The sequence below is a fragment of the Eschrichtius robustus genome, chromosome 1 (assembly GCF_028021215.1).
Source record: "Eschrichtius robustus isolate mEscRob2 chromosome 1, mEscRob2.pri, whole genome shotgun sequence".
NCBI lineage: Eukaryota > Metazoa > Chordata > Mammalia > Artiodactyla > Eschrichtiidae > Eschrichtius > Eschrichtius robustus.
The window spans coordinates 200,748,558-200,774,093 of NC_090824.1; the positions used below are offsets into that span (position 1 = coordinate 200,748,558).

The following is a 25,536-nucleotide window of genomic DNA, read 5'->3' on the forward strand; positions in this document are numbered from 1 at the left end:
GTCTTGATCTTCATACCACGAATTCTTGCTCAAATGGCACTCTCTCAAAGAAGTTTTCCTTATTACCTCCCACCCTGGTCATTCTCTCTCCCCTTACTGTGTTTTATTTCCTGCATAGCACTACTTACTTATACAAGTCTGTTTCCCAGCCTGGAATGTAAACTCCCTGAGGACAGGAAGTTGGACCATTTTGTTCATTGTTGTATCCTCAGTGTTCAATAAATATTAATTGAACAAACTAACATATAGAAATGAAAGACACCTAGCAAGTAAGCAGTAGAGATACTACTCAATCCCTTTCTAAAATTCCCTATACCTTCCACTTATACCACCCCACTTCTCTTTATATGTGATGTTCTCCCATTTCCATTTCCTGATTCCTACTAGGTTCTAATACAGTGGAATAATAGCTAAAACAGTAATTCCTAAAGCTGGCTTCACATCAGAATCAACTAGGGTGTTTCTTATAAACTGCCTTCGAGGCTCTGTTTCAGACCTGTGGTAAGTAAGGCCCAGAGAGCTGTAATTTTTAAAAGCTCCCAACTGGTAGAGCCAGTCCACTGTGCCAGACAAGGGGTCAACAAACGTCTTCTGTAAGTGGCTAGAGAGTAAATATTTTAGGCTTTGACGCCATACCGCCTCCACTGTAATGACTGAACTCCGCCATGAAGCACGAAGGCAGCCATAGACAGCATCACAGACGAGCGGGCATGGTGCGTTCCCACACAAACAGTGGGGCCACATCTGGCCCGTGCTGTATTTGCCAACACTTGCTCTACCGTGCTTCTCACGTATTAACGTGCACACAGATCACACGAGCGTCTTTCTCAAATGCAGATTCTAATTCAGAAAAACTGGGCTGGGGTCTGAAATGAAGCATTTCTAACAAGCTCTCAGGTGGTGCCACTGCTGCCAGCACATGAACCAGCAGGTGCGACTGCAGGGCTGGGTTCCTGGCTTTACTGAAGGCGAGGCATGGTGCAACCGTGTGCTGTACGGCTTCACATGATGCGATCCTATGCTTTTTCACAGAAAGGAAAATAAGGAACCTGGCTCTACAGTTGGTTAGTTTTATAGCACAAGACAACCATGAGCTATATCCGCACATTTTATGGTTCACAGAGAGAACAATGTAACAGAAACTCCATTTAAAAACTCTTCATTAATAATGAAAAGATAAAGATTCACACACCTACCTATAAATAACATGGAATGCTTCCGTGCAAACTTCAGGCCTTCATTTCTGTCAACTTCACGATTTTCCTAAAAGATAAATCAAAGATTAAGAAAAGCTACCAAAATATAGAGCCACACTGCCAAGTGTCTGACTTCTCACCTTATCAATTTTATTTCCAACTAGCATGTTTACTATGTCATTTCTCGTGCAGTACGTTTCCAACTCATTTAACCAATTATCCAGTTTAACAAAGGTGTCTCTTCTTGTGACATCATAAACTGAAATAAAAAGAATCATTTTATTAAATAAATATCAAAAGTAAGAAACAATGACATTATATTTCTGATATGTACTAGGAACTGACATTACTATACAGACAAGTCTGTTTTTTAAGCCTTCAATGCTTAAAAATCAGTGCCTACTCATCCAGATGGAAGAAACAAGTGTATTTTTTTTAAAAAAATATGCATTTACATACATACTTCAACTTTATTTACATATGTTGTGAGAGAAATGAAATTATATCCTATGTGATAACTGAAGATTAAGCAAAACAACAGCTGTCTCCATTTATAACAATAAAAAAAAGTTTGTCTGAAAACCAAAAGGTGTTTAGATTCAAATCTGTGGCAAAATACCAAAAAATTTTACATAAATTTCAACATCTATGACCCTGTTATTTTATTTCTCAAAAGGACCAGAATTTGAAAATTTGAAAAAATATGTAAAGTTGGTGGGTGGAATCCTGACCGTCTTCCTCTGTTTTCACTTTCATCTCACATCACTCTGCATTACACTAAATAAAGAGCTTATTAATTTAAAGTGTTTTCTAAACTTAGCAGATGCTGAACCAGAACTATGAGAGTCACTGTCAAATTAACAGAAATGAAACCAAAGCCTCACAAGTCATGATATAAAAAGAGATTTCTCCCTACAATTGATCAATATTCATTTTAAACAGTTTCTCAGGAATATTAAGAACAAGCACTTTTCAATAAATTATATTGAAAATCCACACTTGGTTTTTAAGTTCTCTGTGATTATAAATCAATAGTACTAAGTGCTTTGTGCTATTTTTCAAGACTAATAAAACAAATTCCGCTAAGCAACCAATACTCTCCCTCTTTTATAATCTGGCAGTAAATATTTGTAAGCTGCTGACTGAAGATTGGTTTCTGGTAATACTCTAAGACAGACCAATGACAGGAGGACTGGTCCTCAATTATGTCCTCAGCAACACGTGCTTTTAAACCAGATAAATTATAGGGGTGGTTTATTTTAGGTAAGCGATTTTTAGGTTGTACTTTTAAAAATGTTTTCTGTGTATCTTCTTTCAGGAAAATGCATAAATCCAAACCACTCCTTACTACATGTTTCTGATCTTTATTTTTTAATTGCTAGACAAAGGGCTGAAACAAAATCTTAAAAGTTTAAATATTCATTAATATTACATGAAGTTAATATAACTTCAAGTCACATAAAAGTAGCCCTAAAGAAAAATGAAACAAAAACGTATTGACCTTCACAAACAAGGAAAACTAGAAATTCCCGAGTAATAAAACTATTTTTTAAACGGTATATGAAAGTACAACCTTACCTAATATAACACCCTGTGCACCTCTATAATAGCTGGGAGTTAATGTTCTGAACCTTTCTTGACCAGCGGTATCCTAAAAGTGACAATCAATTATTATTAAACAAAACAAAGTATAAATAAAAACCTTCAACATACTAATTCAAGAGCAGAAAGTTGAACAGCATTATTAAAATATCAAGCTCATTTAAAACTTAAAATTTAAATAAGACATTTTTTTTTTTTACTGACAAATGTAACATAGAAACTAACAAATACTGCCTCATCGCTAGAAAAAATGTAACAAAGTATAGGTTTTCTACCATTTTGGATTTAAGATTTTTATCACACATGAAACCCATTTCATTGAAAGCCATTGTTCTCAACTCCAGTGGCAAAATAAACTTTCCTGGGAAATGCAAAATACAGACGCTTAGCTTCAACCCATGAAGATTCTGACTTAACTAGGGTATGACAGAAGTTTTAATACTCTTCCCACCAGGTGATTCTGACATAGAATCAAGGTTGAGAACCACTGATTTAAAGAGAATTACAGCGGTGTTTTATTTTAAGTAGGCAATTTTTAAGTTGTACTTTTAAAAATGTTTTCCATGTATCTTCTTTCAGGAAAATGCATTAAAACCAAACCACTCCTTATTACATTTCTGACTCATATTAGGGGTAATGAATATAAGATGTACACAAGCTAGGAAATGTAAATTTCACAAGGAAGGGACCACATCAGCTCAATCACCAGTTTAACCCCAGAGCCCAGAGAAATTCCTGCCATAGAATAGTTGCTCAACTTTTGTTGAAAAAAAAAAGGAGTAAACTAATTAACAAGTCTCTTCTTCTGGGCCTGGTTCCTTCTGTCTTCTTTCTACCATCCTTGGACTGTGGCTCAAGTCTACCTAAGATTAAGCAAAGCAGCAGTTGGTAAACTGCTGCCTCAGCCCACCACCTGTTTCATTATATGTTTTTATTAAATAAAGTTTTCCTGGAACACAGCCAGGCCCATTCACTTATGTACTGCTGTACGGCCCACCTTGGGGTTGAACTAAATATTTATTTTCCAGTCTTTTAAGAAAAAGTTTGCAGTCTGCTAATGTCAAATAACCTGAAGAAAAGTAAAGACGTATATCAAACGTCAACAACTGCCAGTTCCATGGTTGTAAGTGTGAGTTTAGCTATGGGGCAAGCAGAAGCTCAGATGGATCAGAATGTATAATAACTATATAATTTATATGTTTAAATAGTCAGAAGTTAGATCTTTGCTTGTCTTCAAAACAGGAATTTGCAGTAAGTAATAACATCTTTGTAAGATAAAGGAAGCAGAGCTTATTATATGTGGTTTTATTTTCTGATGGGAGAAGAGAGGATTATTAAAGACAGAAACGGACAAAGCTGGAAAGGATCTAGAAAGGCTAAATAACAGAATGTGGGGAGAAGTGAGGGAAGGATGTAGAGAAGCACCACCTCAGAGGTGGGTGCCAAGTAGGTCATGATGTGTGCGCAGCTCTTTCGGGGGCACAGGAGGCAGGGCTGTGCCTGACTATTCTATTTGAATAATCCTAGAAGGAGCATCCAAGGGGGAGAGGAACCAATTTTATTTACATGAAGTAGATTCATATATTTCTAATACTGAGTGAGAAGGCCTTCCTAAATATGACATGACACCCAGATGCATGAAGAAAATAACTGATTTAATCATGTAAATACTAAACCCTTGGTATGGCAAGAACACCCCTCCCCAACACCGTGCTCTCTCCCTGCCCACCCCAACACTCATCCTCAACAAGATTTGAAAGTAAATGACAAACTAGGGGAAAAAATCTGCAGCGTATGACAGAGTTAGTATTACACACACACATAAGAACATTAATGTATACTCCTCCTAAATAAGATTTTAAAGACAAATTGACAGAGTGGAAAAAATGTGGCGTATGACAAAAAGCTAGTATTTTTATTATATAAAGACTTTAATCATGAAAAAGATGAACACTAATATAAAAAGGGCAAAGCATGTAAGAGAAAATTCATTAAAATATAATCAATAAATATGTAAGAAAAAAATCTCACTAATCAAAAGAAATGCAAATATAAGTGAAAAATTATTACTCAGAAAGGCAAAAATGAGAAAGATTAACAATATATAGCACGGAAGACCTTTTTCCTACACCCCAATGTTAAATCTTCATATTCTCTGAGACACTAATTCAGCTTCTAAGCGTACACTGTGAAGTAACTGAACACGTACACACAGATGCTCACCACAGCACATCTGATCTTTGTGAAAAACTATTAACAGTGTAGATATCTTAAGACGGTGATTTAAACCGACGTACTTCTATATTTACTGACGCGGAACAATGCACACAGTGTGCTGGGGGAGGGTGGCAAGCAGGTGAAAGGATGAAGATTTAATCCTTTCTTTCAGAAAGTTGCATATACAACACGTGTAACCACGTGCATGTCTGACATATTTTATAGGATGTTCACTAACATGCAGACATTGGTTAAAGATGAACTTTCTTCTCTATTAATTTCATACTATTTTGATTATCCTTTTTAGAATGAAACTATATTATCCTTGCAGTCAGGAGAAGCCTCTCTTATTTAAAAAATATTTACAAGCCTATGATAAAGATGTCACTTCAGTAATACCTGCCAACCTTTTTATGGAGCAGGAACTAGAAAGTAAATTAAAAACAAACAAAAAACCTCTTGTATGAAAGTAAGATCTCACAGCAACCATCAAGCCTCAGATCCTATTCTAAATTGTATATGTCACAGCAGGAGCAAGGGCAGAAGAGGTAATAAATCAAACAAGAAAAACATGGAAAATCAGGCTCCACTTCAGTACGGAAAGAAGGGAGCATTCTTAAACTTCAATATATATTTTACTATGGTCTAGTCCAACATTTTCCAAATTGTTTCTTGTCAGACATTACTGTACTGATGGATATTAAACATATTTTGGGGAAGGGACAAACAGGCTACCAATCATGTAAAGCATTGTATCTTAGAAAAAAATTAACAAAAAAAACATAAGACACACAGTCATTTGGAATAAAATGTGTGTTAGAAATAGTGTGCCATTCAGAGAATGCCGTTAACATGAATGAGATCATACAGTGCATGAACACTTGCTGTTTCAATCTGTAATTGACACCCACCCAGCCAGCATTTACTACTTAGCCACCGAAGTATGACTCAATTTGATGACTGCAGACCAGTTCTAATATTATTATCATGTTATAAAAATATACTTAGATATTTAACTATAGCATATGTGGGAATTAGATTATGAGTATATTTTTATAAATTTTATATGTAACATATTTAATATATAAGCAATCATACTTAGATGGAAAGACAGAGATAGGAAGGAAGGAAGGAAGGAAGGAGGGGGGGAAAGAGGAGCAGACAGACACAGGCTGAGTAAGCTGGACGTTCCGGCAGCTAGTGCTACCTTATTCAGCACTTCCAGGAAGAGGTCTAGTTAGCAGAGAATGCGGATCAGAACAGCTGGGTTAACAGGCAAGTGAAAAGACGCTAGTAAGTAAACACTCGGCATCAGTATTAAAAAAAAATCCAAAGTTGGCAAGCTCAAATTTTATAGATATTTACACTAACAAACATGAAAAATCATTTTTTCTAAGTATCGCTTCATTCCCTTCTCCCCAACAACTGCTTTTAGCATTAGTTCAGAGTAGGTTGTCTTTTTAAAACTTTAAAGAAACACATTCAATAACAGTGATTCTCTCTGGCAGACGATTTTTTTAATACTCTGTTTTCAAATATTCTGAAGGGATTATATATTTTAAAAATCTGAGTAAGTAAAACAAGTCTCTGCCTGATTACAGAATTATAAGATATAACTATTTATGTCTATCCTTTAATCAACATCAAATCTCCCAAGTTATTAAACACACATTGCTCATTCACCTCTACAACACTACACACATCAATTTCTGCTTCTTCAAAAAGTACAAGTTTAATATTTACACAAAATACATTTTAAAAATTCTTACCCATATTGCAAGTTTAGCCTTATTTCCATCCACTGAAATTGTTTTCACCTTAAAGTCAACACCTTGGAAAAATGAAAATTTTGATAAGAATTCCAGTAAAACATACATTTTAAATCAATTACCAAGAAAATGAAGAAACAGAAAAGCCACTTTATTAAATGCCCAAATTCACATCTGAATTCTTAGAGTTATGGATGTGAAGATAAAAGAAAAAGTGTCACTAAAGTTTAGCAGCTTAGAATTTAATCAAGAAAAATGAAAACCAAATGCTTGTAAAATTCATTCACCTACCTGTACTTCTTGAAAAAGCAAACGTTTTATTGAAAAAAATGAAAGTGTAAGGTGTAAGGTGTAAGGTGGTGATCGACCCTGCACATTAAAAGCCAAGAGCTGGAGTTCACCGTGCTGATGTAGAGAAGACCTCTGGCTGACTGTGGGTTGGGGCACTTTCCCAGGGCCCCCTAAGCTATTATTAGGAGCGTTGTCCACAGCCGGCCAACACCCTAAGTCAGATTCTGGCTGTGGGCAGCTTGGAAGACTGGTAAAATTATAAAAGGGCCCCCTCTTTCCTTGCCTTATGAATTCTTTGTTTTTGTTTGTTTTTATCCTAAAAAACAGTATTCATTTTATATAACCTTATCAATAATCACTTGCTACTGCACAACTGCAAAAAGAGAATTTACACACAAAAACGTTTATGCCCAATCCTTTAAGAATCTTCTTAAGTTAAAGAGGAGTGCTCGAAGAGCAGTGAAATCTGTATGTACTGATTTATATGAAAAGAAGACAAGTTCCGTAAGAAGTCACATTGGGCTCTACTACAGCAGCCCCCAAAACCTCTCCCTGCCCTGGAAAAGGACTTGACACATGCCATCTGGCTTAAATGAACAGTAACTGCCCACATGTCTTAAAGAGTATCAAAAATAATGTGCAGTCTATCCCACTGGCCAGAGGGAAAATATTAACTCAAGACACTTGGAAAGAAACTTTCAAAAGATTTTAGCTTATCACAATTAATTCGGAACAGCCACAACTAAGATGATACATTTAAATGCTCAAATACTAAATGCTTCCTAGAACACCTGTCACCAATATGGAAATATATTAGTAATTCTTGGCTGATTTCTGACAATCCATTACACACACAAATTAGGTAATAAAAATGCATTTCAAAACATGCATTACACCAGGTCTTTCTGCATGCCAAAGATTTTAAAAAAGCAGTTTGGTGTCTTGGGCTAAGGTGATAAAGAAGTTGATAAAGTCATTCCTAGAATGTCAGGCAACCACGAGTTAAAGGACAGTGCCAATTGCACAGTCCAAGGAAAACCTAAGTGTAGTTTCTTTGAGGCAAAACAAACAAAAAATTCTATATATTAAGTAATCTTGTATTCACCAGGTCTAGATAAAGAAATCTGCCACACCATTTTTATAAAAAATATGAAATTATTTACATTTTACTCATATAGCTTAAAAAAAAGACACCCAAACTTGAGAAAATGTGGATGAAGAAATGGTTCTGACTTGGTAGAGGTACTAAATGAAGGCCACTGGTAGACATCACAAAGAGACGGCCTGTCACACATGCTCCACAGTTAAATTCTCAAGGTTCTTCAGAGAAGATAGAAAGAACTTTTCTATTCTTAAACACCTAAGACAAACCTGCTCAAGGGCAGACTGCTACCAGCTAGTCTACCCCGGAGAAGAAACTCAATGTTCCCAGAATGTCTGTGTTCTCCTTCCCTCCCCCAATATCCTCTTTCTCTTTTATAATTTCCTGCATATATTTCTTGGCAGTCTAATGACTTTCTCTGTCATACGTATAATTTGCATGTCAATAACTGTCTCCAAGTTACTCTTCTGACATGTCAGATTTGAAAGCTACAGATAACACCCTCAGGAAACACTGCCCCTGGAGTCCTCCCATCAAAGTCAAGAGACAGGCAACCTGAAAGGGTACCTCTTCTGGACACAGGACCCTCAGTTCTCATTCATCTTCCCTTGGTTCCTCTGGTGAATCTCATGTGCAGATATTGATCTCTTTAGCTCTTAGATGCTCAAACTGCTTCTTCACCAAGTTTGGGTCTTCTGTTTTGCAAGTGGCTGTTAATTTGCCTCATTGGTGGCAGCAGTGGGAATGTTTTTGATAAATTTTATTTTGCCAACTTCTCACTACATTTGATTAAACTACCTTTTCAACCTCCTCATGTGGATGACAAACAAGGAGCTCATAATAGAGGCAGAATGTTTAGGAAAAAACACTCCTGTGTTTCTCCTCTACAACACTGAACACTTCTGTGACCCAATACGTAGGGTTTTTCCCACAACTACCAATTCTTTGACTTTCCAGGGACACCAGCTGGGTGTCCCACAATTCAATTCAGTTCTGACACTATCTACCTGAAGTTAAGAGATAGATCCCACAGGGTAAGGGCGAAGTCCCACAAGACTGCCACACCCCCATTTCGGAGTCCAGTCTCAAGTCCATGTTGTTACCTGTGCTTCTGACCAACTGGCTATAAATCAGAGGTTCCCATAATCCCTCCTCAATTAGATTAATTTGATATAGTAGCTCAAAGAACTCAGAAAAACAGTTTACTTACTTACTTACTAGATTGTCATTTTATTATAAAAGGATACAACCCAGGAACAGCCAGAGGGAAGAGATCTGGGCACAGGGCAAGGTATGGGGAAGGGACACAGAGTTTTCATGCCCTCTCCAAGCATGCCGTCCTTCCAGTACCTCCATGTGTTCACCAACACAGAGCTCTCTGAACCCGTGGGGTTTTTTTATGGAGCTTGACTGATTACATCATTTGCCTTTGGTGATTAAACAAAACCTCCAGCCCCTCTCCGCACCCTGGAAGTGAGGGAGGTAAGACAGGGCTGAAAAGTTCCAACCCTCTAATTATTGGGTTGGCCAAAAAGTTTATTTGGGTTTTCCACAGCATCTTACAGAAAAACCTAAACGAACTTTTTGGCCAACCCAATACATGGTTGGTTCTCCTGGCAACCAGCCTCTATGCTTAGGGGCTTTCTAGAAGTCACATCATTAACATAAACTCAGGTGTGGCTGAAAAAGGCTTGTTATGAAAATACAAAAGACATCCTGGGAATTCCCTGGCCGTCCAGTGGTTAGGACTTGGTGCTTTCACTGCCGGGGCCCAGGTTCATTCAGTCCCTGGTCGGGGAACTAAGATCCCATAAGCCACGTGGTGCGGCCAAAAAAGAAAAAAAAAAGAAAAGAAAAACAAAAGACATCTTTAATGATTCTTATCACTTAAGAAAATCCAAGGGTTTTCAGAGTTCAGTGCTAGGAACCAAACATATATTTCTTATTATGAATTACAAAATCACAGAAGAACTGTCACTTCAGCTTTTCTCTAGTTGTTCATTTGGGCTTGCATTTTTAATACAATATTCAATTCTGTTCCTCTGCAGGAATCTTTTTATAGGCACACGCCTATTTTATGAAGGTTAAGTTAGTTAAAACTAGATAATATAACCAATAAAGCCTTTGAAACAAGCAATAAGTGAGACATGAAAATTTACCAAAGATAATATCAACTACACTGTAAAGAAATACCAATGAATGGGAAACCAGAACATATCAATGGAATCATCTGCCTTATGAAAAGAAAAACAAGCAATCAAGAGAAACTGACTCAGAACTAGCAAAGATGTTAAAACTAGCAAAGAAGGATATTAAAAACACATAACTGTATACCACATGTTCAGAAAGTTAAGCTGACGTGAGAGAGATTTTAAAAACCCATACCAAACATCTAGAGATGAAAATGACAATGTCTGAGATTAAAAAAAAAAAAAAATACACAGGATGGGATTAACAGCAGATTAGACAATGAAGAAGAAAACACAAGTGAATACATAAGAAAAACCTGTAACTAACATCATACTCATTGGTGAAGAACTGAAAGCTTTTCCCCACAGATCAGAACAAGATAAGGATGCATACTCTCACCACTTCTACTCTCAAGAGTACTGGAAGTCCTAGCCAGAGCAATTAGGCAAGAAAAGGAAATAAAAGGCATCCATATTGGGAAGGAAGAAGTAAAATTATCTGTTTACAGACAACATTTCTTATATGTAGAAAATCCTAATGATTATATTCCATACACATACAAAAATATTGTTAGAACTAGTAAGTGAATTCAGCAAAGTTGCAGGATATAAAATCAACATGCAAAACTCAGTTGCATTTCTATACCCTAGTAATGAACAATCCAAAAAGAAAAATTTTAAATATCATTTCATTTACAATAGCATCAAAAAGAATAAAATATTTTAAAAATAGATGATGATGATGATGATAATAATAATAATAGTACTCAGGAATAAATTTAACCAAGGAGCTTTAATATTTATACACTGAAAACTACAAAACACTGCTGAAAGAAATTAAAGAAGACACAAATAAGTGGAAAGACATGCTGTGTTCATGAGTGGGAAGGCTTAATATTGTGATCATGACAATACTACCCAAAACTATCTACAGATCCAACACAATCCAATAAAAATTCTAATAGCTTTTTTTGCAGAATGGAAAAGCTGACACTCAAATTCGTATAGAATTACAAGAGGCACTAAATTACAAAACAATATTGAAAAAAAAAGAATAGTTGGAGGACTCAAACTTTAAAACTTCAAAACTTACTACAAAACTACAATAATTAAAACAATGGTACTAGCATTAAGTACAGACATTTAAACCAATGGAATAAATAGAGAACCCAGAAATAAACCCTCACATATACAGCCAACTGATTTTCAACAAGGAAGCCAAGACCATTCAATAGGTAAAGGCCAGTCCTTTCAACAAATGATGCTCAGAAAACTAGATATCCAGATGCAAAAGAATGAAGTTGGACCCTAACCTTACACCATATGCAAAAGTTAGCCCAAAACGGATCAAAGACATAAATGTAAAAACTAAATCTTAAAAACTCTTAGAAGAAAGGATAGGAAAAATTTTTCATGACATGGGATTTGGCAAAGATTTTTTGGATATAACACCAAGAGCACAGGCAACAGAAGAAAAATAAACTGGACTTCATCAAAATTAAAAACTTATATGCATCAAAGGGCAACATCAAGGGAGTGGAAAAAAACCCTCACAAAATGGGAAAAAATATTTGCAAGCCAGTTATCTGATAAGGAATTAGTATTTGGAATATATGAAGAATGCCTATAACTTAACAACAGAAAGCCTTATCCAAAAATGGGGAAAAGGATTTGAATAGACACTTCTCCAAATAATATACACAAATGGCCAAAAAGCACAGGAAAAGATGCTCAACATCATTATCCATTAGGGAAATGCAAATGAGACACACAATGAGACACTACTTCATATCCATTAAAACAGCTACAATTAAAGAAAAAAGTGAAAAATAACAAGTGTTAACAAGGACATTAAGAAATTAGAATGCTTGTGCATTGCTGGTAGGAATGTAAAATGGTACAGTCACTGTGAAAAATAGTTTGGCAGTTCCTCAAAAGCTAAAAATAGAATTACCATACAATGTAGCAATTCCACTCAGGTACATACCCAAAAGAACTGACAACAGGAACTCAAACAAATAATTGTACAACAATGTTCACAGCAGTATTACTCACAAAAGGCAAAAGGTGGAAGCAACTCGAGTGTCCATGGGCAGATGAATGGATAAACAAAATGTGGTATGTACATATAATGGAACATTATTAGCCATAAAATGGAATGAAATTCCAATACATACAGCTATAAAATGGAATGAAATTCTGATATGTGCTACAACATGGATGAACCTTAAACACATTATGTTAAGTGAAATAAGCAAATTACAAAAGGACAAATATTGTATGAGTCTACTAATACAAGGTATCTAGAACAGGCAAATTCATAGAGATGGAAGGCAGAACAAGTTACCAGGGACTGAGAGGAAATGTGGAGTGGGAGTTATTGCTTAATGGGTGGAGTTCCTGTTTGAGGTTATGAAAAAGTTCTGGAAATGGATAGTACTGATGGTTGCAAAACAATGTGAACATAGTTAGTGCCACTGAATCATACACTTAAAAATGGTTAAAATGGTCAATTTTATCTTATGTATATTTTCACAATAAAAAATAGATAACCGGAGAATCCTATATCTATGAAAGAATTTAAATCTGTGGATAAAACCTTTCCACGAAAAAACTCCAGGCCCCAAATGAATTCTACTGAACATTTAAATAATAATCCATTACAAACAAACTCTTGCAGGAAACTGAAGAGGAATGAATACTTCTTTAGTCAGTCTATGAGTTCTACAGTACCCTGATACCAAAACCAGACAAAGACACTATAATTAAAGAAAACTACAGATTAATATCCCTCATGAACACAGATGAAAATCCTAAACAAAATTTTACCATAAGTCATCCAAATAGGTGTAAAAGAACAGTACAGCACAACCAAGTGATGTTATTTCAGAAATAAAAGGTTGATATAACACGGGAAAAAAAAAAAAATCAATGTGGATTTTACTATTTTAAACCAAAAAAGAAACTTCATATGAACATCTCAACAAATGTGGAAAAGGAATTTAACAAAATCCAACATGCATTCCTAATGAAACCTCTCAGCAAACCAGAAATAGAAGGAAACTTCCTCAACCTGATAAACAGCATCTATGAAAAGATACAACTAACAGCACACTCAGTGGTAGAGACTGAATGTTTTCCCCTTAATATCAGGAACAAAAGAAGGATATCAGCTCTCATCACAACACTGCACTGGAGATCTTCAGCCAAGGCAATAAAACAAGAAATAAAAGGCATCCAGATTGGAAAGGAAGAATATAGAAACCCAGTGGAATCTATGGGATTAAAAAAGCACCTAGAAAGAATAAGCAAGTTTAGCAAGGTTGGAGAACACCAAATAAACGTTTAAAAAATCAACAGTATTTCTATATAATAGTAATGAAAAGAAACAATATTTTTAAAAAATTTACTACCATTGTACATAAAAACCTATAAAATACTTAGGGCTAAATCTCACAAAAGGTGTGAAAGGTATGTATGTAACCACTCTGAGGCATTTTACCTGCACCTAAAGGCCTCAGTTGTTTTTGCTGCAGCACCTACAGTGCTGTGACCTGCATGGGCAGTGGGAGTGGAAGGGAGGACACGGGAGACCCCAGAAGCCAGGAAATAGGGTCAGGCCTGGGCCTCTGGGGTGGGAGCGCTGGGTCCAGGATGCTGGACCACCAGAGAATTCCTGTGCCCAGGGAATATTAATCGGTGTGTGCTCTCCCGGAGATGTCCAGCTCGACCCCAAGTCCCAGCTCTACCCAACTGCCTACAGGCTCCAGTGCTGGAACACCTCAGACCAAACAACTGGAAAGACAGGAACACAGCCCCACCCATCAGCAGACGGCTGTCTAAAGTCATACTGAGCCCACAGCCACCTCTAAACACACCCTCTTGACACGGCCCTGCCCACCAGAGGGACAAGACCCAGCTCCACCCACCAGTGGGCAGGCACCAGTCCCTCCACCAGGAAGCCTGCACAAGCCCCATGACCGGCCTCACCCATCAGGGGCAGACACCAAAAGCAAGCAGAGCTACGATCCTGAAGCTTGCAGAAAGGAGACCACACACACAGAAAGTCAGACAAAATGAGGCGGCAGAGAAATATGTTTCAAAGGAACAATACAAAAACCCAAAGGGCTATTAAATGAAGTGGAGATAGGCAATCTACCTGAAGAAGAATTTAGAGTAACAATAATAAAGATGATCCAAGATCACAGAAAAAGAATGGAGGCACAGACCAAGAAGATATAAGAAATGTTTAACAAAGAGCTAGAAGATTTAAAGAACAAACAGAGATGAACCATACAATAACTGAAATGAAAAATACATTAGAAGGAATCCACAGCAGAAAAATGAGGCAGAAGAACAGATACCATAAAAGCTTTAAGGATCCAAGGAGAACAAGATTAGGAGGACCTAGATCCCCAAGTCTCTGTTTACAAACAACCTAAAAAGTATTAACAGTGAAATGTGCCAAGTGCTCTGCTCCCCCAGAAGACAGAGCTGAGAAGGAGTGAGCACTGGAGGCAAGAAAAGAAGGTGAACAACGTTACGAAGATCCGAGTCTGGGAAACGAAGAGACACCAGGGCTTTCCGTGGAGACTACTTAGAGGGAAAAACGGTTATGATGCCTGATGGTCTTACGGCGGCTAGCAGTAGCAAGATAAGAACATCTGCAGAGGAAAGAGGGGTGTGGAGGAAGGTCTCGTCAGAAGTAGGCTAAATTCTGAGGCTAACCTGACTCTTGCTGATGGACATGAGGCTGGCAGAGGGGTGGGTGGCTTTACTCCAAATGGAAGTCATTATCCAATAAATAAGAAATAAAACGACCCAAAAAAGCCTGGAAATTAGGAAACACATTCCTAAATCAAAGATTTCAAATATTCAAAGAGGAAAGCAAAACTGAAAATTTCAACTATGCAGAGAGCAATGAAAAACAAACAGTCTATCACAACCTCTGGGACACAGTAAAACTTGTTCTTAGAGGACATCTTTATTAAAGAATAAAGACTAAAAAGAAGGGAACTTAATACTCATCTTAAGAAACTAACAAAATAAACCAAAATAAAAGTAGGAAGGAGAAAGAGGGGAAAAAATAAAGCAATTCCTCAAACAATAAAATAGATACGTTCCTTAAGGAAAAGACCAAAAAAATGTACAAGTTTAGAAGTGAGGGAACATAAACACAGATAATGAAGAGTTTAAACGAATACTACAGGGACTTCCCTCGTGGTCCAGTGCTCCCACTGCAGGGGGAACGGGTTCCACCCCTGGTTGGGAACCAAGAACTAAGATCCTGGGTGCTGGCCAAAAAAAAAAAAAAGATACTACATGCAATTAACTTAACAAGTGAGTTGGGATTTTCCTTCCTAGCTGCACTCCTAAGACTGTCCTAAGAAACAGAGAACCCGAAGAGGTTGTAACGGTGAGGAAGAAGCAGGATCAGACTGACTCAGATGAAATATAACCTTCACAGAACAGATAATTCCAGTAGTATTTAAGCAAGTAAGGACAATTTAAAAAGACGGAAAGCTCCTTCATTGTATAAACTAATACAACTTTAATACCAAATTCTGGTTTTTTAAAAATACAGAAAAGGAGAGACCATCTTACATATAAAAATAGATGTAAAAATTCTAAATTAGTCAACAGAATCCAGAAATACGTCAAACAAAATGAGTGAAGGCTTATCTAGGAAAGCAAGGACATTTCAGTATAAAAAGGTCTATCAACCATTAGTCAGTGCTGATAAGGCATATGAAAAAAATCACAACCTTTCCTAATAAGGCCTCTAAGTAGAATGGAAGAAAGAAACAATCTATATATGATCAAGACCATTTGTCATTATTCTAAATAAAGAAATGTCAGAGCCATTTTTATTACTTTAACATGGTTAATTGAATGAAATTATATGAAACAGAATAGTTCTGTTTTACTTTCTGAATTATCTCATATTCCCAAGTATCTTAACAAGTTTATGTTGTGGCATTAAACAAGATGTATAAACTACTTTGCATTTTAATTAAATTATCTTTCTGTTAAGTAAGCCCCAACTATAAGGTAACTTGTGGATGAAACAGATCTGACACCTGCCCTTAGAAGCCAAACAGTCATGGGTATTTCTAAAAACTTACCAAGGGAGTGATAAGAATCACTGATCTAAAGTCAACCAACAACAAGCAAAATTTGTCTAACTTTAGTTGAAATGTATCAACCCTCAAAAACCACTTTCACATATTGTAACAATTGTAAGTCTTAGAGATTAAGAAATAGTTTGTGAGCATGTCTTAAGTAGAGAGCCAGTTTTAAATTTTCTAATTTCTTTATTTGAAAATTTTTACTTAAAGTGCTCTTTTTTGTATTCAAAGGTTACCTAAAATAGGGTAAATTAAAAAAACAAAAACAAAAAGCATGAAACAAATTTTGCCTATTTAATCATACTATATAAAGTTAATGTAACTACTTTCTATATCCATGCTTAAATTTCAACCAATTGTATCTATGCAGTTGATTAAATACCTCAGGTAAAGACCTGATTAAGCACCATCTTATGGCCTGACCATAGCAAAAAGAGAAATCTAATGCTTATTATTTTCCCCCCAAACATTCCCATGTAACAAACAAAAACCTGGTCAAAATATTCTTACAATTTTGTCTGTGTGTGTTTATTTTTATGTCAGAAACATTACCTCGGATTATATATCATTAAATATTGGTTGTGTTTCATTATGTTTCTTCTTTTAAGACTCAAACAGACTGTAAAATCTCCTTTTCTGATTTCCATATCTATCATTTTCTCACTCTAATTTGTTTTAATATTCTTATTCACTTTGGTAAATTCTACCCACTTTTCCATTCCTAGCTTCTATGTTCTTTATTGTGTTTCCCAGTTTCTACTGTCCCTTGTGATCCTTCCAATCTCACCTTCATTTCAGTGATGGTTTTATTTTCTTATCTTTTCTTTCTTTCCACTCAATCAGCTCACACTGCATTTTCTCATGTAGTCGCACTATCTCTTCCCCGACCTCTTATATCACTGTTTTGTGCTCTCACTGATAAATATTTCCATTAAGGCTTTTAAATTCATGGCAAAATGTTTGGTCATTATTTTCATCTTCTTTACAGAAATATTCTTTTCTGGTGAGGATTCTTCAACTGTCCTTTGTTTTTCCATTCCTTTCTTCCTTTTCGATTCTTGAATGGTGGTAGTGGCCTTGAGCTGGATTCTTTTTTACTAAGTCATAGTTGAAAGTGGTGAGGTTTTCCTGGACAAGCTATTTGCAGGAGGTTCATGCAGAAAGCCATAGTGGATCAGTTCTGCACTGGCAAAATTTTGTCTTGATTCGGGGTTTTACATGAGAATCAGTTAGTTTTTTACTTCTCAACATTCGGAGGAGATAGGCAACCTTGAGGTTTTTCAAAGGCATCTCCTCCCCTACAGCTACAGAGACAGACAAAATGCAAAACTGGCTGGTTTGTATGACTCCTTGTTTGGCTTCACCCTCCCAACTTCTTAAAACCAAACCAGATGCAGGGCAACTCCTGCCATTAGCTTAAGAAGCCATTTTGCTTTTACAGACAAGGGATACAGGTTTTGCACCTCACAGTGGGCCCCTCAACCTCATGAAGCACCTCTTGCTGGCTCCGAGCTCTGCAGCCCTGGCATCGCCTACTTTCTCCTGCAGGTGGCCTGTCTGGTCCCCACTGCTCTTGGCAGCCATACCACCTATTTTGTGGCTTGGCGCTTTAGCCGCCTTCTAGTATAGTGGACTATGGGGTTGGGGTTTTAGTTTCTCCCTCTCTTTGTTATTAGTCAATTGCCAGAAAGCAAAAGAAGAAAATGCCAACTCTATAGTACCATCTTCAAACCCCAAATCCAACAATTACCTTAATAGAGTATTTTATACAAGACAGAAACTTGAGTGTCTCTCTGTATTACTGAAAGATAAAGGTGTGCTTTCCTTACTATTACACTGTGAGGTAAATACTAATTTTCATATGGCCATTAACAACTGGGCTAATTATTTTTATTTCAAAAACTCATGTATATCGGTTATAACCTAGGGCAGAAAACTATCTGATGCCGAAATGTAAAAGATACTTCTCAAGACCCACGGCCCATTGGGGGAACAAATTATGTATATTCTCATCAGTATGCTACAATCTTAGTATTTGCTTTTAAAGCAAAGCCTTTTTAGTAATAAAGACAACGAATGATCTGTCAATCTGCAAGTCCCCAGTTACATTTGGGTTTGAAATGAAGACAGATAGTTTATAGTATATATAAGATCACTCCCTTAGGAAAATTTTAACTCTAGGCAAGTTTATATTCCTGCCAGTTATTATTCTTCTACTCCTCGCTTATCCAATACCAGGTATGTTCTGAGCAAAATCAAGTTTTATTAATAACTGATTTTTTAAAGGAGCAAATAATACACCAAAACCAAATTAAATAGATTTTGAATTACTAGTGTTTTAAATGATTCCCTTTTACACACATAACAGTAAATCTGTCAATGTTAACACGTCATACAAAAGCTAAGTAATGCCTGATATAATTCATTAAACATTTAGAGGCACCGTGAGCTCATACTGATAGAAAGAAACAAAGAAGAACTCTTCTTTACAGAATTCTAAATAAGAAATGTAAATGGAAGGATGGAATTTGAAAAACCACAGCTGGACAACCACCATAGTTGGAATGACAGGATGACAGTTTACAGTGGAGAGACTTGGTGTACATCATCTTAAGGAACCAAGTCCCATCACCAGTAATGGCACAAATATACACCATGCTCTGACAAGCACTTCTGAGGAAATCCTGACCAAAATGCATAACCTGAATCTAACCTGAATCTGCAATTGAAGGATATTCTACAATAACTGGCCTGTATGTACTCTTCAAAAATGTCAAGGCCATGAAAGACAAAGAAAGAGTGAAGAACTGTTCAGATTAAAAGAGACTAAGGAAAAATGACAACAAAATTCAATATGTGATGCTGGACTGGATTCTGGACCAGAAGCAACTCTCTTTCTTTGGTATATAAGACATCAGTGGGACAACTGATGAAATCTGTCTGTATACAGGAGAACTGTATCCATGTTCACCTAGAAAATACACACTAAAGTACTTAGAGGTTAAAGACACTGAAGACACTGTCTGCAATTTTCTCTCAAACAATTCGAAAAAAGCAAGAATACTGTGTATGTGTATGTAGAGAGAGAATGATAAAGCATATGTGATAAATGTTAACATTTGGGGAATTTGATTAAGATATACAGGAATTCTTTGAACTATTTTTACAACTTTTCTCTAAGTATGAAATTATTTAACAATAAAAAGGGAAAAAAATCAACCCAGTTAATAGAAACTCTTTATTTTGCCTAATAATAATACAAGGATCATCTTTACTACATTCTACTCATCAGATCATGAAATTTTAGAGCTAGAAGAAAAATGTATTCTCTCACCAAAATTCCTCAACTTACAGAAGACAAGGAAGTGAATGACTTGCTCAAGATGACAACATTCAAGGCAGAGCCAAGACTATTATCCTGCTCTGACTCAGCTCTTCCTACTGCTGCAAGCTGTCTCTTGTCCCTTCACATTGTCACCTACTCCCTAAACATGTGACACGAGAATATTTAGCTCCATCTTCTCATATATCCTAATAAGCTGGTGTGGCAAACCACTTTCAGGCAATCTAAATTTCATTTTTAAAAGGCATTTATGTATTACTGCTTCTAATAGGCTTTAATAACTAATATCAATAAATATGCTGCCAGAATACATGCCAGATACTGTACTGAATATACAAAATGTACTGTACTAAATGTACTGTACTAAAAATACAAAATTAACACACTCTACTGCTGGGTGATACTGCTAGGTCCATTATGACAGAGACCAAGTCTGCATTATTGAACATTATAACCCACCTCTTAGGACAGTGCCTGGCATGCAATAAACATTCAAATGACTGTATGCTGCTAAATAACAGACAATCCATAGCACAGGAATGTGTATACAGATAATCGTAATATCCGCAGTGTTAACAAAGCACCATGAGACAACAGAAAAGGACTTTTTTTGCTTGGTGAGATCTACAAAGATTCAGAAATTTAATGACTACCAAAGTTAAGACTTGAAAGACAAGTAAGATTTTGACAGACATGGAAGCAATGGGGTGGTGAGAGGATGGGTAGGGGGAGTTAGATGAAACAGCCTGAAGCAAGAAAATATTTGGCATTTCTACTAAATTTTTAAACATAGGCTTACCTATTGTTGCTGCAAGTTCTGGATCAAAAGTATCATCTGTGAACCTCAAGAGCAGGCTAAAAGAGACGTTAAAGAGACAGATTAGTAATTTGGCTTTTCTTTCTAATCACTTGATAAACCTTCCTGATTGCTGTATTTTGTCACCAGTTAGATGCAGATAAGAATAGCTGATGTAGTCTGCTCCCAGAAATACAGCCTCAGTGCAGGTACATACAGAGGAATTAAATTCTTGGAATGGCGATTAAAGAATCCCAAGAGCAAAGCAGTTTACTAGAAAATAGGTTCCCCATGCTCCCCTGCTCAATTCCCCAAGTGTGAAAACGACTGTGTTTTTTGTTTTTTTATAACTGTATAGGTATGTCCTTCTGAGAAAATGATATTAGCAAACATGTGACGCTTTAACTGACATGGACAAAAAGGGGAAAAGTAAGTCTTTTGGAATGCAACAAATTAATTTTTTAAAAAATCTAATGCATAATTCACTCTGAATTCAGGTAAAAACAGAAAGGTGTGAAGTCTAGCATTTTGAAACAAGTAGTAAGACTATTACCTAAGTGGAAAGAGATATAATAAAAAGTAAAGGCAGAAAGGTCACATGATGGCCAGAGCAGGTAGCCTCTGGCAAATGCTGGGTAGGGTGTATGAAATCAAGGAGGCAACATGGAGCTACCAAAAGCTTTCACCGAAAGGAATGGCAGGAACTGCTCTTTATCTTGAAAACTTAATGCCAGCAAAAAAATACAAGAAAAACAACAGAAGACAACTGCCATGATTATAGTAAGAGATCATGAAGGACTAAACCTAGGAAATGGTAAAGAAACTAGAAAGGAAGGCATGAAATGAAAAGATACCATAAGAGTACGCCAAGATTTTGTCTCCCAGAATTATTTTGTTTAACATAAGGCAGAAGTGTCAGTTATTAGAAGCTCTTCAAAAATAAAATCTAAGCTTTTGTTAAAGCCCTAGATTTATAAAATTAATCAATTGCCCCTCACATGATCTCCTAAGTAGGACGAGACCATTCTATTGACCTATTTGCATTAATAAAATCAAGACAATAGCTATCTCATGTCTGAATTGCCGGAAAAAAATGTATGAATATTTCTATAGATTATAATTATTGCTGCTAAAGATTTTTTTCTTTTGTCCACAGTGTTGCAAAACGTAATGGCCTCTTGGTAGTTCCCAAACCCAGTGTCATTATATTCTATTTGAAGGATTAACTCTTCCTTTCCTGGTTTTGCTTTTTGTTGATCATAAAACCAGCACCACAAAAGCAAAGTAAAAAGAATCATATTGTAGATTTTTCTACTTAACATTGAACACTCTTGACTATAACTAATTTTACTTACCTCCAACATGAATTAGGTGACAGCACTAATAAGAATCTTAAAACACTACTCATAAGAATTTTCTTCTCTCCCCAACATTAAACTTCGAATCAATAAAAGTGAAGATTTCACTAAAAATTTCAGTTACTCACAATTTAAGGATAGAAAGGTTGTGTATCTATACTCAGTCACCAAAGAAAATATTATTACAAAAACGTAGAACCTTGTTGAGTAGTAATAATGATAACACCATAATAACATAAATAATAACAATGGTATTGGCTATTATTTATGAAACATCGACAACGTGGCAGACACTGAGCCAGGGGTTTTTCTTGGCTTGTCATTAATGGTATTTTGTCAGGAAAGACAAGGGTGTAAAGCAACAAATTTTAACACAGGCTTCGAGTATAAGGCAGCGGATCTTAGCCAGGGGTAACCTATTAGCTCGAAATGTATTCTAAATTCTATGTGTACGTTTCTGTAGGCAGGGAGTCTATTTCCCTATTAGATTTTGACAGGAACCCACAACCTGAAAGTGATTAAGAGCCACTGCTCTAAAGGATGTATGTTTAAGCCTTCATATTTTCAAAGTTAAAGGAGCAAAATACTCTCCATGCAGAGCTATAGATGGAAGGAGACCACCATTCCACTTGGAGAAGACCAAATCTGTAATTAATCAGTGCGATTATAACTAACATGCATTTCTCAATTTACAAATGAAATTGGTCAAAAAGGATGGGATATAAGGGGCACAGGAGGGACAGCAACTTAAATAACAGAAGGTCTCCATAATCCGTCCCAGTTTCTGAAACACCTTGCTACTTCTTCACTTCACTATGGCTAGCCACGGAATCAAAGACTATTACACATTTAACACGTGATGGGGCCTGAGAGATTTCTACCCAACCTCACTTTTCGAACAAAGAAGTGAAGGCCTGGAGTGTCTGAGTGACAAAGGTCACACAAGAGGCAGCACCAGTTTCATCATTCTCATCTCCTGGCTCCTCTGACACACGCTCGTTACACTCCAAGTACGAAATAAACGGGAAAAATAACCTACTAGTTTGAATTAGTTAAGATATCCTTTGTTGTGCAATGATATCTCAATAACACGAGTGATGCATCTCTTCCACTAACTCTAGATTTATAAAGAAATAGAAACCACTGGTGAGAACAACCCTGTAAGATTACATCCATGACAAGTGTTTTTGTACTTACCTTAAAAAGCATAGGCTTCTAAAGAGTCATTTATTCTCGTCTTATCCAGAAAGTGTTCAAAGTTTTTTCCATAGCATATGACATACACCAAAAATGTATATCTAGCCAGAAAAATAAGCCAACTTTCTCGTTAAATGCAATCCTTTCTTGAAAGAGGTAAAGGTGTTAAAATTTTGCAGTGAGTAGTTGATAATTCACCACTAACTATTGAGAAAAAGTCTGGAGCATATTAGATCCAAATAAATTTGTTTGAGGGGAGGGAACCAAGGGAACCAGTAAATCCACTTAACAGATTTTACTCCAGAGGAAGAACTTCAATTATGTGAACACTGCACTGCAGTTAGCCTTCAAGTAATCACCCATCTAATACATTTAGAAAAGGTGCCAATCAACCATGTTTGGGGCTGAACCACATGAAACGACATTCAACCATTCCTAACTTCAAAATCAGCAATTTCATACGTCTTAACCTAAATGAGGGTCACATCTCAGGAAGAAAATGGTCACAAGGCCAAGGAATCCCTATTAAGACAATGTTTATATATTACCTAGCTTTTTAACCTTCAAATACAATAGATGGTGATCATGAAAATGATTTTATTCAGCCCTTTAAGTAACACACACACACACAAATCACACTATCCTTTTAGCCCATAGTGTTTCATTAATTTATTCCTTCTTAGGTACAAATCCCTCACTCTAACATGCAGAGTACATTAAATGAGAGAAACTATGAAAATGTACTGTCATGCTTTAAAAACACATAAAGTTTCAGAATATATTTACAGAGTAAGGTTTCAAATACTCAAGTATTTTAAAAAAATAAGACTTCACGAAGTGATGTGAAAGATAAGTTTATCAGGAGGTATAGCTAAAATATGAAATTGCTTGCAGCTCCTGGAATGTGGATATTATTGGAAGATCAAAGCAGCGTAGAATACAAGAAGCTCGTAATCATATGGCGAGGACACCTTCACTGGAGAACTTTGTCCCAGGATGTGGATGAAATCACAGCCCTCTTGCAATACGCCTCAGGCTCCACGTCTTCCCTTATACTCAACTCTAACTACTGTCAACGTTGTTTCCCCCCAAGAGAGCGTCAAGAAAGAAGAGACACATGCTAATGTGTTCTTTTACCTCTACATGATGCGGCACAATGACAAGTAACAATCACACTTGATTTTCAAAAGCGGCCCACAGCTTAAGCTCTACCGCCTTAGACTAAAGTGAATTATTTAAGCAATCAGAAGACTGAAGAGTTCTTTCACAACGGACTCATTTTCAAAAAAAGAAAAAAGAAAAAAAAAGCGGCTGCGGGGTCCACCATAATAGGCCAGGAATGCGACCTACGGCGTCGCGAAACTTCCCGTGCAGAACTCGACGAATTCCGAGGCAGGCCGACCGAAACCCCAGCGGTAGAGCTACACCTCTCAACTCGCGGGGTGCGGTCAGCCTGGCCCCGGGGCCCAGAGGCCTCGCCCTCGGCCGGACTCGGGCCCAAGCCCGCCCGCCGCGCCCTAGGCTCCTCTACAGCAAACCGCCGGCCGGGCGGCGGCCCCGGAACTCTTTTCCTCTGAGTGCGACAGGAGGCGAAGCGATCCAGGGAGCCGGGCCTGGCAGAGGCCGTGGACCGGGCGGCGGGGCGGCGGGGCCGCGGGGCGGGGAGGCCCGGAGGCCGCGAGCGGAGGCCGCCCCAGCCCGGGCCGCGCCCGGCCGCCGCCGTTTACCGTTCCCGCCGCGGCCCAGGGCACAGCGGCCACCGAGGCGGAAAGGGCCCCGCCACCCTCGTCACGGCCCGCAGAGCCGCCTCACCTGGACTTGCCCACGCCGCTCTCGCCGATGATGAGGATCTTCAGGGTGGTCAGCACGTCCTCGTCCATCCTGACCCTGCTCCGCTCCGCTCACAGCTGGCCGCCCCGCTCCGCCTCTCAGCCCGTCCCCAGGGGGAGCTGCCGCGCATGCGCCCCGCCCCGCCCCGCCCCGCCGGGGCCACCTTCCTTTCACACCGGGTGTTTAGGTTGCAGGAGCCCCTCACGCCCGGGTTCCGCCTGGAGGTAGCTCTGCGTCGGCGCAAACCCAAGTCCCAGGTGTCCTTCCGGAGAGGGCAACTCCTCGCGCAAGCGCAGAGGGAGAGCGCCGGGTGTGTTTTCACCCGGTTCGCAGGCCCTTCCCCTTCTCCAACCCTCACTTAACCGTCCTTCCTTGGTGCACGTACTCGGAAGAGGACTGAGTCAGGGGAGTATGGTGCTCTTTGATTTCAATAGCTGCTCAAAACAGCTGCATTGCAGTGGCAAGAGTCTTCTGCGCGAAGGCAGATTATCTTAATTTTAGGTCCCAGCCACCGTATA

General features: G+C 37.7%; 1 protein-coding gene across 1 annotated transcript in view; it reads right to left on the minus strand.

Moving 5' to 3' along the window:
* The window catches only part of RAB18 (RAB18, member RAS oncogene family), a 29,245-nt gene extending 3,984 nt beyond the window's left edge, over window positions 1-25,261 (minus strand). The window contains exons 1-6 of the mRNA XM_068562946.1: window positions 25,001-25,261; window positions 20,637-20,692; window positions 6,785-6,846; window positions 2,775-2,847; window positions 1,337-1,455; window positions 1,197-1,263 (exon numbers count right to left, since the gene is read on the minus strand). Of these exons, the coding sequence (XP_068419047.1) occupies window positions 1,197-1,263; window positions 1,337-1,455; window positions 2,775-2,847; window positions 6,785-6,846; window positions 20,637-20,692; window positions 25,001-25,068 (445 nt within the window). The 5' untranslated portion in view covers window positions 25,069-25,261. The remainder of the gene's footprint in view (window positions 1-1,196; window positions 1,264-1,336; window positions 1,456-2,774; window positions 2,848-6,784; window positions 6,847-20,636; window positions 20,693-25,000) is intronic.
* Window positions 25,262-25,536: the final 275 nt, after the last annotated feature.